Source organism: Falco rusticolus, chromosome 10, assembly GCF_015220075.1.
Source record: "Falco rusticolus isolate bFalRus1 chromosome 10, bFalRus1.pri, whole genome shotgun sequence".
Classification (NCBI taxonomy): domain Eukaryota; kingdom Metazoa; phylum Chordata; class Aves; order Falconiformes; family Falconidae; genus Falco; species Falco rusticolus.
The window spans coordinates 22457132-22469876 of record NC_051196.1 but is presented as its reverse complement, the minus strand read 5'-3'; the positions used below and the strand labels follow the sequence as shown (position 1 = coordinate 22469876).

General features: G+C 39.9%; 1 protein-coding gene across 5 annotated transcripts in view; it reads right to left on the bottom strand.

Moving 5' to 3' along the window:
- RTEL1 (regulator of telomere elongation helicase 1) overlaps window positions 1–12745 on the bottom strand; it is a 50743-nt gene that overhangs the window by 18505 nt on the left and 19493 nt on the right. For all 5 annotated transcript variants that reach the window (XM_037402076.1, XM_037402077.1, XM_037402078.1 and 2 more), the window contains exons 16-25: window positions 11868–12000; window positions 11602–11715; window positions 9238–9278; window positions 8106–8191; window positions 7245–7322; window positions 6424–6501; window positions 4498–4641; window positions 3582–3697; window positions 2667–2790; window positions 1386–1539 (exon numbers count right to left, since the gene is read on the bottom strand). In XM_037402076.1, coding sequence (XP_037257973.1) covers window positions 1386–1539; window positions 2667–2790; window positions 3582–3697; window positions 4498–4641; window positions 6424–6501; window positions 7245–7322; window positions 8106–8191; window positions 9238–9278; window positions 11602–11715; window positions 11868–12000 — 1068 coding nt within the window. The remainder of the gene's footprint in view (window positions 1–1385; window positions 1540–2666; window positions 2791–3581; window positions 3698–4497; window positions 4642–6423; window positions 6502–7244; window positions 7323–8105; window positions 8192–9237; window positions 9279–11601; window positions 11716–11867; window positions 12001–12745) is intronic.

Sequence of the window (12745 nt, the reverse complement as noted above, 5' to 3'; positions counted from 1 at the left end):
GTGTTTAACTACTTTAGCATTATGGATTTCCCAAAAATTGAGTTCCTGTTTTTAAGAGATTCTGACATGAAATTATTTATTATTTTTAAACAGAACAAGCGTTTTTAAAGCCTACAATTCTCACAGTATCAATACCTATAAGACACAGTCATCCTCAGGTTCCAAGAACACATCAATCAGGATCCAGGTGTATTTGGTTTTGAATGTAAGAATTTAAAGCTGCAGGTAGTGTCAAATTAGCAACAATTGGCTACTTCTAAAAGGTACTCTCCTCAAAATATATTCCCACTATTTTGTGAAATTACTTCAATAGTTATTAAAGTCACTATTTTAAGAATGGAAGTATATTACACTATAAATAAAAAGTCAGTACAATAAATTTAGTCAAAACTACAATTACAGGTGCAGTTTGATGTTGATCTTAATGCAATGGTGGATTTTTGTTTCAGATAATGTATTCTACAAGTCTGCAATATTCATTATCTGAGGCAAGATTTTAATCTGAAAGTGCAATTTCTAATTCATAAACCCTCCCCCCAGCCTTTTTTTTTTTGTTTGCTAATGCACTGCAACTCAAAATCTACACCGAAAGAGGCAATGCAGCTTCTTCCCGTTACCTCCAGTCACACATTCCAGCCCAGCCTTTAAATTGATCTACCAGTCATGTGGATGAAAGGTAAATTGGTTCAGCAAGCTCATCTGCTTGCTCTGCAGCTGCACAATAGATGGATTCAATTCAAGGGAAGGAGCATAAGCACATGGTTGGAAATTGAGGCAGGAAAAAAGTGGTGGCCGAAGTAGCTCCTTTTGATCACAACCCACAGCCACCCTGGCTTAGATGTGACATGAAATCACCATCTCACTCAGCCATAACTGTTCTGGAACCACAGCTTTAACCATTTCATTGTTCTGTTCCAAAACAGCAAGCAATCTAGAGTGAAACATTCTGAAAGCATGGAAAATACTTTCTTCTCTGGCATTAGCTAACCACAAATTTTAAAATACTGTTTTGTTCCAAGGACAATGCTGTCTTTGTTTTCTTACTGTGTAACAGTCATTTATACAACAGGATGGGAGAAGGGCACATGAAAGTCAGTGCTCATCAGAAACCAACTTCCAGTTCATTTTTTTTAAACTATCTATGATATTCCATCAAACTGCTCCTGTTCTGCAGGATGCTTTTCAGGCCCTATCTGCCCCTCTGCTCTGTGGTTGCAGCTGGCTCCCCTGTTCTCTAACGCTGAGCTACGTTTCTTCTGATCAGACTTCTACATCAGTCTTTTAGCTCTCTTTGCTTTCTCTCCCATTCCAGTTTCTAGTCTCTTGCTTCTCCTTTTCTGGTTAAGCTTAAAACAAAAAAGTTTATCTGGAGCACCCAAACCTACCTGGTTTTTTCCTCTTCAAACTGGGAACATGGTCATCCAAGTTTTTGGCTTTTTTCAGGGAGAGGACGTGCTCAGATGAAGTAGATGGTGCCGTATCACTTACACTTAGGGAACCAGCAGAGGCAGAAGGGCATTGTGGCACAGGTGGCGGCATCTGCAAGCAGTTTATGGAGTGTTATAGTAGACAAAAGCTACTCTCCCACTCCACTTCCTTCACAACCAAAAGTCTCAGCAACAACCCAAAGACACCTCTTTTTTCTCCAAATAACCCTTGACAGCAAGATCATTACACGTTCTGGATTTACGTGCTTTTGAAAAAGGCAACAAATAACTAGTAAGTGACACAGACAGATGAAGTGTAGTAAGCAGGCTTAGCATTAAGTGACCTCTGCAAGAGAAAAAGGGTCATGACCCCATTAAAGCAATTGCTTCCTAACACTATCCCTGCCACATAGCTCCTTCTAGCAAAGCACATTGGGCTGTGGTTCTTCTTTACCATGAAGCTCCCATTTATCATCAGAAAAGATCATCAAGTCATCCAGCCTCATCCATCTGTAACTTATTATTTTGAATAACTTGTATTTGGCTAAAGCATCTCCCAGGAGGTCAGCCAAGTCTGTATGTAAAATTTCAAGTGTTTATTTTAACCTTAACCTCCACTTTGGGGACAAAGAATTCCCCTGTCTGGCTTCCAGCCCATTTCTTGCAATGACTTTCTCCAATCAATTAGAAAATCTTTTTATAATGTTACTTTTTCAATCAAGGAACTGTTACCGAGAGAAGGAGCTTCTTAATACTAAGTTAGAAGCCATATTAATGATGATGACCCAGTGATGAACCGTAGTAACCACTGATGGGTTTGTCTCACTCTACCAGTCAGCTCTGATTGAAATCTAAGGGTTTGACCGATTCCTCCACGCATATACCCTCTCCCCCGAGGGTGAAGTAGAAAGCTTTTTCATACTAACATCAGTTCCAGTATTTGTGTATCATCCAGTGAAAGCTGTGTTGATTTAGGAAGAACTGGAGAAGGAAGTTATTTTTGTGATCTAACCTCATGAGCTGCCCAGCATGACAACACATCCTGTCCCAGCTCGCTCTTGGAGAAAACAGGGGTATACGGCTTTTCCCGTAAAGCTTCCGATGTTTAGAAGTGACAAGACAGGTCACATCTCTCACCTGGCTTAATATTCCCAGTTTCTAACACTATCAAGAAAATTTGGTTGTTGGGTTTTTGTTTGTTTGTTGGGGTTTTTTGGTGTTTTTTTTTAAGACACTTACAATTTCTTGAGCAACACGGAAGAACTGGGAAACACTTCTGATTGCATGCCCAAAGTTGTCATAAACATTCACGTAAGGGCGGATCCATGAAGGCAGCTTGGCTCTTACATCAGCAGCTGCAAACCTGTGTAGGATTGGAAAAGGAGAGAATTTTCTGGGTTGGCCTAAATGAATTAAAAAACCACTAGATCAGGGTCCAAAAGGACAAGAGAGGAGCAGCAAGTCAACAAGAGATTGAAACAGTGCAGTAAATATAATGGGGTGAGGTCTGCACTCAGGAGAAAAGGGCTTTGTTGATACCATGTCCCATGCGATCAGCCAATTCCTTTCTTTAATCCATAAAAATCTTTAACTGTACAACAGTAGTACTGAATGCAATGTGCTCGCTCTCCCCAGTCGAGCCTCAGCATTGAAGGTTATCACTTAAACTCGTTGCCTATACATATTATATTGATGGATATTAATGCAATATAATATTGATGTACCATATTAATATAGATTACATTGCTTCAGTAATATAACCTTTCTTCATTTCCATCCTCCTCTCAAAAAGCTGCAGTGCTGGTGACTGCCTTTTCAAATGAGAGATGGAGAAAATGCAAAACCATAAGTTATTACCAAATAATTTCCAGTAACATTATAAACACTAATTCAACAAATTGGCTTATTTTGCATTAATACTGTTAATATTTCTGCAGCTTCAAGACAGGATATTTTGGAAGAAGACAACAATCTAGTTGCTTTCTCCAAGTAGTACAATATTTATAAAACCTGTTACATAAAATAGTTTAATTACTTATGAACTGTAGCCTTCTCCAAACAGTAACATCAGCACTTTTATACACAAAATACCGACACCTGTGTTGGGATATAAAGATAGTGATGCATGTTTATGCTCTAGAGCCAAGGTTTTACCTGTGGTCACAGAGGAAGATGGCTCCATAGTCTTGACGATGTCTGATGACTCTGCCAATAGCCTGATTAACAGCCCGGGAAGCTTGATGACTGTACCACTCATGCCCAGATAAATACTGCAATAGGTGGGAGGAAGAATTAACATTTTTTACCAGGTAAAATATATTTTCCGTGCTATACAGTCACTATTTCTTTCAAAAGAAATTAAAAAAGAAATCACTATATCCAACAAGATCTTCTGACAGATCTCTAAAAGCCCATGAAAACCAAATAGAGGTTGACTTGAATATCACACCTGACTTAGGGTGCACAGAAAACTCCAGTAATATCCAGCCTGGGGGGCTATTTAGTACATGGTGCACCAACAGCCTTGGTAGTAAAACAGACTCACTGAATTATTTAGGACTTAACAGCTATCCCTGCAGGACAATAAACTAAATTCATAATGTCGCTCATTGTCATGCCTGAAGCAATAGAAAGAACAAACCCAAAACAAAACAAAACACAAACAACCAAAATCTCACACACACACACCCCTCAGACTTGCAAATCATCAAAACAAAAAACCCCAAACCAGCCAGCCCAGGGAATTCTTGCTGCCTGTCACCCCTCTGGATGAAGTAATTCCCTCATAGATGGACAAAATGCATACAAAGACTTTGACTGAAACTAAATTATACCATTTCTTGAGCCTACATTCGATTGAGACTGTGCCACTGGAGACAGAATTTAGAACCGTTAACATTATCAAAAAAAACAGTGACTGTATTTATGACAAACTCCCAAGGTCAGTTGACTTTTTGCTCTTCATTATCCCATAAGGCTGGAGAATAATGAAAGCAAAAATCCACAGAGACAAGAGGGAGAAACAATGACACAAACCCACAGACAACAGTGAAAAGTTGCCCGGTATTACCTGTGCACCTGCACGACTAATTCTGGTTTCATCCAGGAACTGCATCTTCAAAATGACTCTGGGATCCATACGAGGAGGATACGGAAGCCCAGTAATGATGACTCCTCGCCCATTTATGTCTGCAAAGTCCAAGCCTTCGCTGGCCTGAGGAGACAGAGCTTTCCATTAGCAACAGGATTTGAGGTGACATTTCAGAGCAATCCAGCAGCTATCAGCCCTTTTTCTCCATTAAATCAAATTCCCAGCCAAATGTAGTTTATGAATATATTATTAATAGTTTCAACTAGATTTTTGCTTTTATTACCAGGACTTTTAAGCTTAGCTTTTTCCTCTAGAATACCTCAGCCACCACCATTAACGCACGTGTCTTATTCCTGGATAAGCAGAACAGCTGTATTCAGAAGATGTCTTAAATGTCAGTCAATACCTGTGTTTAAACTTTCCATACACTGGATTGTTAAGACATGATAAGAACACAGCAAACCCTCTCTGATGTTAAAAACAAACAGTAATTTCAAAGCACTACTGGAAAGCTACCAGAAGTCTGCTCAGAATTCACCAGACTATAGCGTCATGGCCACCAGCTGTGCTGCTGACATCTGCTCAAGTATCTGTCACTCATGCCCCCTGAACGGCGCTCACTGTGCCGGCACATCACTTTAAATGAACAAAGTCAGAGTTAATCAGACTGAAAAAAAATTTGGAGGGGGGAAGTTGGTTTGTTTTTCAGCTGTATCAATTCTCCAGGCTTGTTTACCATGCTGCACAAGCAGCTGTGATGGAATACATCAGGGATGGGGGGGCAGGTGGAATGACCAACTCTGCTTAAGAAAAGCAATCACAGCATGCTCTGTAACAATCCAGTTGCTCACCACCTGCTGTCCAATGCCCAGCTCCTCCCAGTTTATACATTTAACATGATGTCCTGTGGTATGGAATATCCCTGTGGCTAGTTTGGGTCAGCAGCTGGCCTGGCTGTGTCCCCTCCCAGACTCTTGTGCCCCTCCAGCCTTCTCGCTGGCAGGGCCTCAGAAACTGAGAAGTCCTTGACTTAGATGAGTTTGGTTGTTGCTGTGTAGAGTTTAAACTGTTATCAACAATATTCTCACACCAAATCCAAAACACAGCCACACACTAGCTACTAAGAAGAAAATCAACTATCTCAGCTGAAACCAGGATACCCTGTGACCAAACAGACTAAACTGTCTCTCCTCTAACAGCACGCTACTGGAAAGATGATCTCTCCGCCAACTCTGCACCTCCCGGGATAATACGCTATTGTAGGAAGCAGAGGCAGATTCAGCCCAGAGTCCCATGCTTTTTCTTCACTGCTGCAACAGCCACTTTGGAGACCAGGACCAAAGGTTTGCAAAAAGTTAAATCTTCCCTTGGTACGTAGTAAACAGCAGCAAAAAGGCTCAAAGAGCAATTTATAATTTTGCAAATATTTCCATTGATAAATTGATCTATGATTATCAGCACTGGAAAATGCAAATGAAAGGCCATCAAATGTATCCAAAGGACCTGAAATTAATGTAATTATTTTACAGCTAAGCAATATATTTTTGGTTTTCAGCAGTGTTGTTCTAACATGTTTGATTACAAATGTTTTAGTTCTCTTCCAAACCAGTTGTTGTCATCTAATGGATTAGGTTTCCCATGGGCAGCCAACAGGAAATAAGTATGTTGCTCATTTCCTTTAAAGAACCCAAAGATGTATCCCTTTCAATAAAACCAGGAATGAGGTATATGTAAACTTGACGTAATTTTGAAAAGGCTTCAGGGCATTCTTCTACTTTTGGGGTTTTTTTCCCTACATATAATTACAGTCAAATAACAGAAACGTACTGAAACCCAGGATGATTGTTGTTTCCCCCCACCATCAACTATGTAAACTGATCTCAGACAAAACAAATACTCAATTACCTTCCCCCGACATACTGCCAAAAAAGAAGCTCCACTGGACTTAGGACGGACAAGTTGATCATAGTAGGCACCCATTACCTAAAAGATGAATTAGTTTAAGCAAGAACAGGAATAGTATTATCCTTCACATATATATGGATAAGTAGTAAAGTTGTACTAGCTAAATTTGACTTGTACACTAAGGTCTAAAACATGATTAATTTGGCTTAGTGTGATTTTCTTTACTTTTACTAATTGCAAACATGGAGACACCATTTGCTTTGCAAAATTCTTACATTACTGTGAAATCTAGAATACATCAGGGTAAGCATAAAAGATTAATGTCAAGATACTTCTGGTGAGAAAATAAAGCTGTCCTGCGTTTCTGCAGATCCTTGAATAAATCAGGCAAGCCATGAAAGCAATACAAGGATATTATTTACTCCAAGAACCAAACAGAACAGCTATAAATAAACAAGATGACACCGCAAAATTCCTTAATACCCAAAGCATGACAAGCTGCGAGGAACTGGGAGGAAATGCAGAACATTAGAAGATGCTGACTACTGAAGCGACAGCTTTCTACCAACTTGATTGCTCAGTACATATGTATGTTAGCCACTGTTACATCACTGGATTTCAAATAAAGACTGAACCCTGCACAACCAGACAAAAGGGTAAAGGAAGGATGCACAGAAGAACTATACCTCAAAGAAGCACTCAGAGTTTTAATTTTATCCTAGGATAAAATCTGGGTGTTTCACACCCGAATACATCTTAAGAGAAGGTATTTAAACACAAAAACAGTTTCTGAAAACGTTATAGGTATGCAATGCAAACACCTCTGCAAAGCTTCCTTTGTTCTTGGGTTCCACAAATATTGGCTTAACTTCTTCTATTCTTTTAGTAAAATCATGCTCCTGTAAAAAAAAAAAACAAAAAACCAATGAACAGATATAAATGGCCACGTTAAAGTAAGCACATACCTGAAGAGCCAACAAGAAAGGAAATGCTCAGGAATGGTCACCACAGACTCCCCCAACTGTCCACCCCTCTCTTGCTAAACGTAGGAAGAGATGGAAGCAGAAAAATGCACATCTAACACCACTAACAGTGATTCCTTGCAGCTAGTGCAGCTCAGACATTACACTGATGGAAGATCCATTTCTTTTCCTTCCAACTTGCAAGTTCCCAACAACCAACTCCCAGAGACCCCCTCCATAGCATGACACCTCTGTCCCAGCACTGACTTTTAAGGAGGCGCATTCAAAACATAACTGTTCTATCAGGTCTCACCAGAGATGCTCAAGCCACTAGCATATAGCAGTTAAAGCTAGAGCTGCAACAGTTACAAATTAAAAATAAAAGAGAAATGCTCATAATGAGAATGTTTTCCTTAAGAGCTGAAATACAGACCAACTATAATTTGGAGGTTTAATAAAGAGGAGTCTGGTGAAATTAAATGAACTCTAAGATCAGACCAGATGAGATGATGTATTAACATTCCTTTGGGTTTAGTTTTTACCACACTGCATTTCAGTGCATTCTGATCATAATAAAGTAAGCCCGATGTGGGTTGTTACTTTCCAGGTTTTATAATTTACTTGTTAACAACAAATTTTTAATAAGCATGGTTAGATAGCATAACTACAAACCGACACATCTAACCAAACCACCTAATGAAGGCAGAGCAATTAACATACTCGCCAATATTCCAGGCTCTTATCCATAGCAGAGTATGATGGGAAGAACACCAACAGTCCGTGTGGTACAACTCGCACAAGGTTACCTGCAACAAGATAGGCAAATGTATAGCTGAGGGCATTTTCCTTCTGGGATGGAGTACACAGCCTGCAGAGGAACAATACAGCATGGGTTCCTTCCAAATATTTTCTACTTTCTTGACATGTATGTTCATGTATTAGAAGTTGTTTCATTTTTTTAAAAGTAATTTCAGTAACCTTGCTGCCAAGGTCTAAACTCTAATACAGATGCCTAACTAGTGTTGAGATATTATGAGCTACACCAAACACTATAGACAAAAGAGATACATCATCATCTGCTGTATTTTCCCCCGTGACAGTATGATCAATTTTGAGATCATTTTCTCCACTCTGTCCACCACAGTCTAAACATTCAAAGCAATGGATGAGGTACCTCAAGATTGCTTTTGAGAGTTTTCTAGTCAAATAGCATACACTTTACTGAAAAAACATTAATCTGGTATTCTGTGAAAGCACTTTCTTAACTTCACCTTTTAGGCTGCACCGAACACCTCTGAGCACGCTCCTCCGCTTCCTTCAAACAGTTCTAGATTTAACAGGTTCCTTTCAATCATATCTTAGCCAAGCTACACAAATGCTCTTCTTTTATTCTGTCCTCACATGTTAAAATTTTGTGGTTGTTACATTTGTAAAACATTAACAAAACAATAAAAACTGACTTAAGGTAGGCTTGGCACAGTGCCTTTAAAAATATCACAAGAAATTGCATTAACTTCTTGTGATCCTTAGTTGCTCTGCAAATGATGCTTGGCTGCATCATCTCTGTGCATTGATTTTCTAGTTTGCATCGCTATCAGACCATATTTGGGTCAAAAACATGGTTCCTAAACACAAACACTCAACAATAAAAATGAACTACCTATATTAAACCAAGGACTCAAATTCATTTTTGTATGCAATTACAACAGCCAGCTGCCTGAGCAAACAGAAGCACACAAACCCAGACGGCATTTAGATATGCAATTCAATCTTTTACCTTTCTCTTACTATCTCTAGATTTCTAAAAACCCTGTGCAACAACCTATTTTTGAAATCCACACATTTCACTTACCAATTGTTTTCCCCAGAGAAGACAAATAATCCTCTGAAAACCTACAAAGAAGAAAAATCAAGTGACATCAATGTATCTCCTTTTCTGTTTTTCATGCATATGGACTTCAATATTCACCTAAAATAGCGTATCCACAGTCCCAATTGCTCTCCTTCCTATGGCAAGCACCCCTAACAAGGACACAAAATTAGTCATACCTTGGCTTCGTTTTAATTCTCTTTGTATTAAATACTCTTATTATTAGCACTGAAGATGATCTAAGCTTCAGTACTATCAAAATGTAACAAGCGGAAATGGGCAGCCATATAAGTTTTACAATTAATACTAACAATTTAAGGGTGAAAATTCTGCCAGAAAAGTCTGCAGGTGCTGCTAAGCCTGACTAACCTTACAACTATTTAAAATAATTCTTGATGAATTAGGTGTGGTGAGGCTGCAGGGGCAAAAAGGGTGAATTTGGTTACTATGGTTATTATTTACTGGTGGCATAAGCCAAGTAAATAATTTTTGCTTTGACTGAAAAAGTACTGCTCTCAATGAGCAGTACTTATGTTTCTTTCAGCTTTGACTGAAAAATCACCTGTTGCCTCATGCCTTTATGTTTCTTTCTTTTAGTGCCCTTACTTTTGTGCACTGTTTTGCCAGGAAACTTACATATGCAGGGGAAAACCTGAACAAATGTATTTATTTAAGACCTACAAATACCAGTATCACCCCACAGACACTGTCAAAACACAGCGAACCCTGTGAATTCCCTTCCTTAAAAACAAAAAAAAAGTGTTTTAGGCCTTGCGGGGGGATCCCCAACCTTCCCTCTTCAAAAGCAGCATCTTCAACAAAATACACTGAAGCAGCACACTAAGCTTCTGAAAATGAAACAGTCTGAGGGTTTTCCGGACTTCTTCTCTGTAAAAATCAGTTACAATTGCCGAGTTCCTTTCCAGTTCTGTCGAACATCTGACATTTTTCCCCTTTCCTCAGTAAAAGCTCTTTGAGATCTATTTTTTTAATTTTGCTGTGCTGCTGAAAAAGAGTAAGTCAGGCTGCAGCAGGCTACATTGCAGAATTCTCAGCCAGAGGTTTGGCTATAATGTTGAAATCAAAACAGACTTAATGTGCCATTACATAAAAATGTGTGTACTACAAGAAGAAAGTTAAATGGAAGAATATTGATCCTCGTTTCAAAATCCTACAGAAGGATCACAACCCTACACACAGTACTAGCACCAAAGCGATGCCACTCTTTACTAACTTCAGAGAACTGGCAAGCACAGAACTTTCTGCCATGTGCACCAAAGCCTGAAATTGCCTTTTAAAAAAGTATATGGCAGAGATGCCAATGAGACTATCCCATTGCACAATGGAAGTCAACATACAATGAAATCAAGTTTTGGCCTTCTTTGCTGGCAGTATATTCTGCTGGCAGCAGAAGCACTGTATACTCTGAAGAGCAGAAAGTCACAGGCAAAATGATGAAAGGCCAAAGAAAAGCAAGTAAGATGATGATGAAGAGCTTTGGATGTATTTTCCTTCAGAAGGTAACGCAGACGTAAAAGAGAGGCTGGTCATGGTGACCGGTGACAAGCTTTAAAAGTAAAAATAGTTGTTGCAAAGGCCAGTCATGTTTCAAATCAATTAAGCTTTCAGCAAAGAAATTAGGATGGGGCTTCAAGTCAGGTAGGGTTGACTACTCTGTAAGGACAGGGACGTGGTACCCGACTACGACATGAAGGCATGCAGGGCAGGGGTCTTGCCGGCCAGGGCCCAGATCCACACTACCAGAGCAAGGCAAGCAGGGAAGTCTCAGACACAGTAGCCAGGCTCAATCACAAGTCCAGATCATCAGGCAAAGTCACAGTGATGGGGAAGGTCCAAGATCAAGCCAGGAATGGAAGTCAGTAAACCAGGAGCACATCCAGTGACAGTAGAGAGTGTCATAGCCCAGGGATGGTGAGGCAGGTCCATAGTGACCAGGAAGTCAATCAGTAGGTCAAGGTCAGATCAACAGGGTCCGTGGCCAGGTGTGGTTATGATGGAGCTGGAGACATAGTCCTATAGCTTGGGCAGTGATTGAAGACCTATGCCTGACCTTAAGTGGAGCTCTGGGTGATGGCTGTGGGTGGAGGTCCCAGCTGAGGCTGGTCAGAGCCGTTAAGAACAATTAATGCACTTAGTGCCCTGACATTTGATCCCTTCCAGCCCTCCAGTTCTAAATTTTCAACAGCAGTAGTTAAAGGAGTGTTGTTATTCAGCACAGTGTTTATCCAAGAACTACACTTATTTCACTAGCACCCTCCTGTAAGCAGAACCCAAAATGTCAGAACCCAAGACTTCAAAGCAGAATTCCACATGGAAGTTCATTACCTTCTTTCATAGGTAGAAGTAAGCACAGCTCCATCAGGTCCCTTAGGAATGATCCCAACCCAGAGCTGCTGTTCATTAATAACATGAGGATTCTCCAAGGAAACAGGAAAAGGGCTGAAGAAACACAAAAGGAAGATCCCAGTCATACTCATTCCTTACTGGTTATCAGTCCAGAACACCCAAAAATCCTGAGATAAAACCTAAACCCCACAGCAGTAGATTGGGCATTTTCAGTAATGGTACTCTTCACCCATCTAGGTACTTACATCTGCATTTCCATTGTAAATGATGAGAGTGGGGAGAGAGTCCCACTAGTAAGGATAATTGTCCTGACTCCCTGTCGAACAAGCTCATGCATGCTGTAGCCAGGACTGAAACACCAATAGCTTAAGGTCTTTCCTGTATCAAACAAAGAGAAAACGATAAGCAACAAGTCTGTATGTAGAAAAATGAGAATATGACTAGCATATAGCACATTGCACCTGAACTTCTGAAAACAAAATGGCCAGCATCTGAAGCTAAAATTACAGATGCGTGGCCTGTTCTGCTTTTGTCCTTCCCAGATTTAATTACTATGCCCATTCAAAATACAGTTTAAAAGGTTGTTGCTTCTTCACACCTTGAGTAGGTTATACTTTTAATCAAAAGATGGTCTAGGAAAGACAGCACTAGGTCTTTCTGTCAATCAAAAGTTGGTTCTAGACAAGACAGAGCACCAGGTCTTTTTGTCAGCAAGTAACAGGCAGCTTGAGCAGATAAAACTGCAAAGTCCTCCATCCACCGACTCATTTTCTGCTGTCAAGGACAACTGGAATGGGAAGCATCACAGAAGAACTGCAGAATACTAGGATGAAGGACAAAAGTTACTAAAACAAAATACCTCCACCCCTGCTCTTGCCTGAAAAGAGAAGAAACCCTTCTCCATCAGGAATTTCCAACGGGTATAAACCTTTCACCTAAAATTTCCCCTTCCCACAGTCAACTGCCAAACCTTGCAACTTCTGCTCAGATCTTTTGTGGGATGTGGATATACAACAGGCATGACAATCTGGCATACTATAAATTATCAGCAGAAAGGATATAAATAAAAATGGATATATCACACTAGTAATTTCATTCATCGCTCAGCTTATAGTTGTACCAT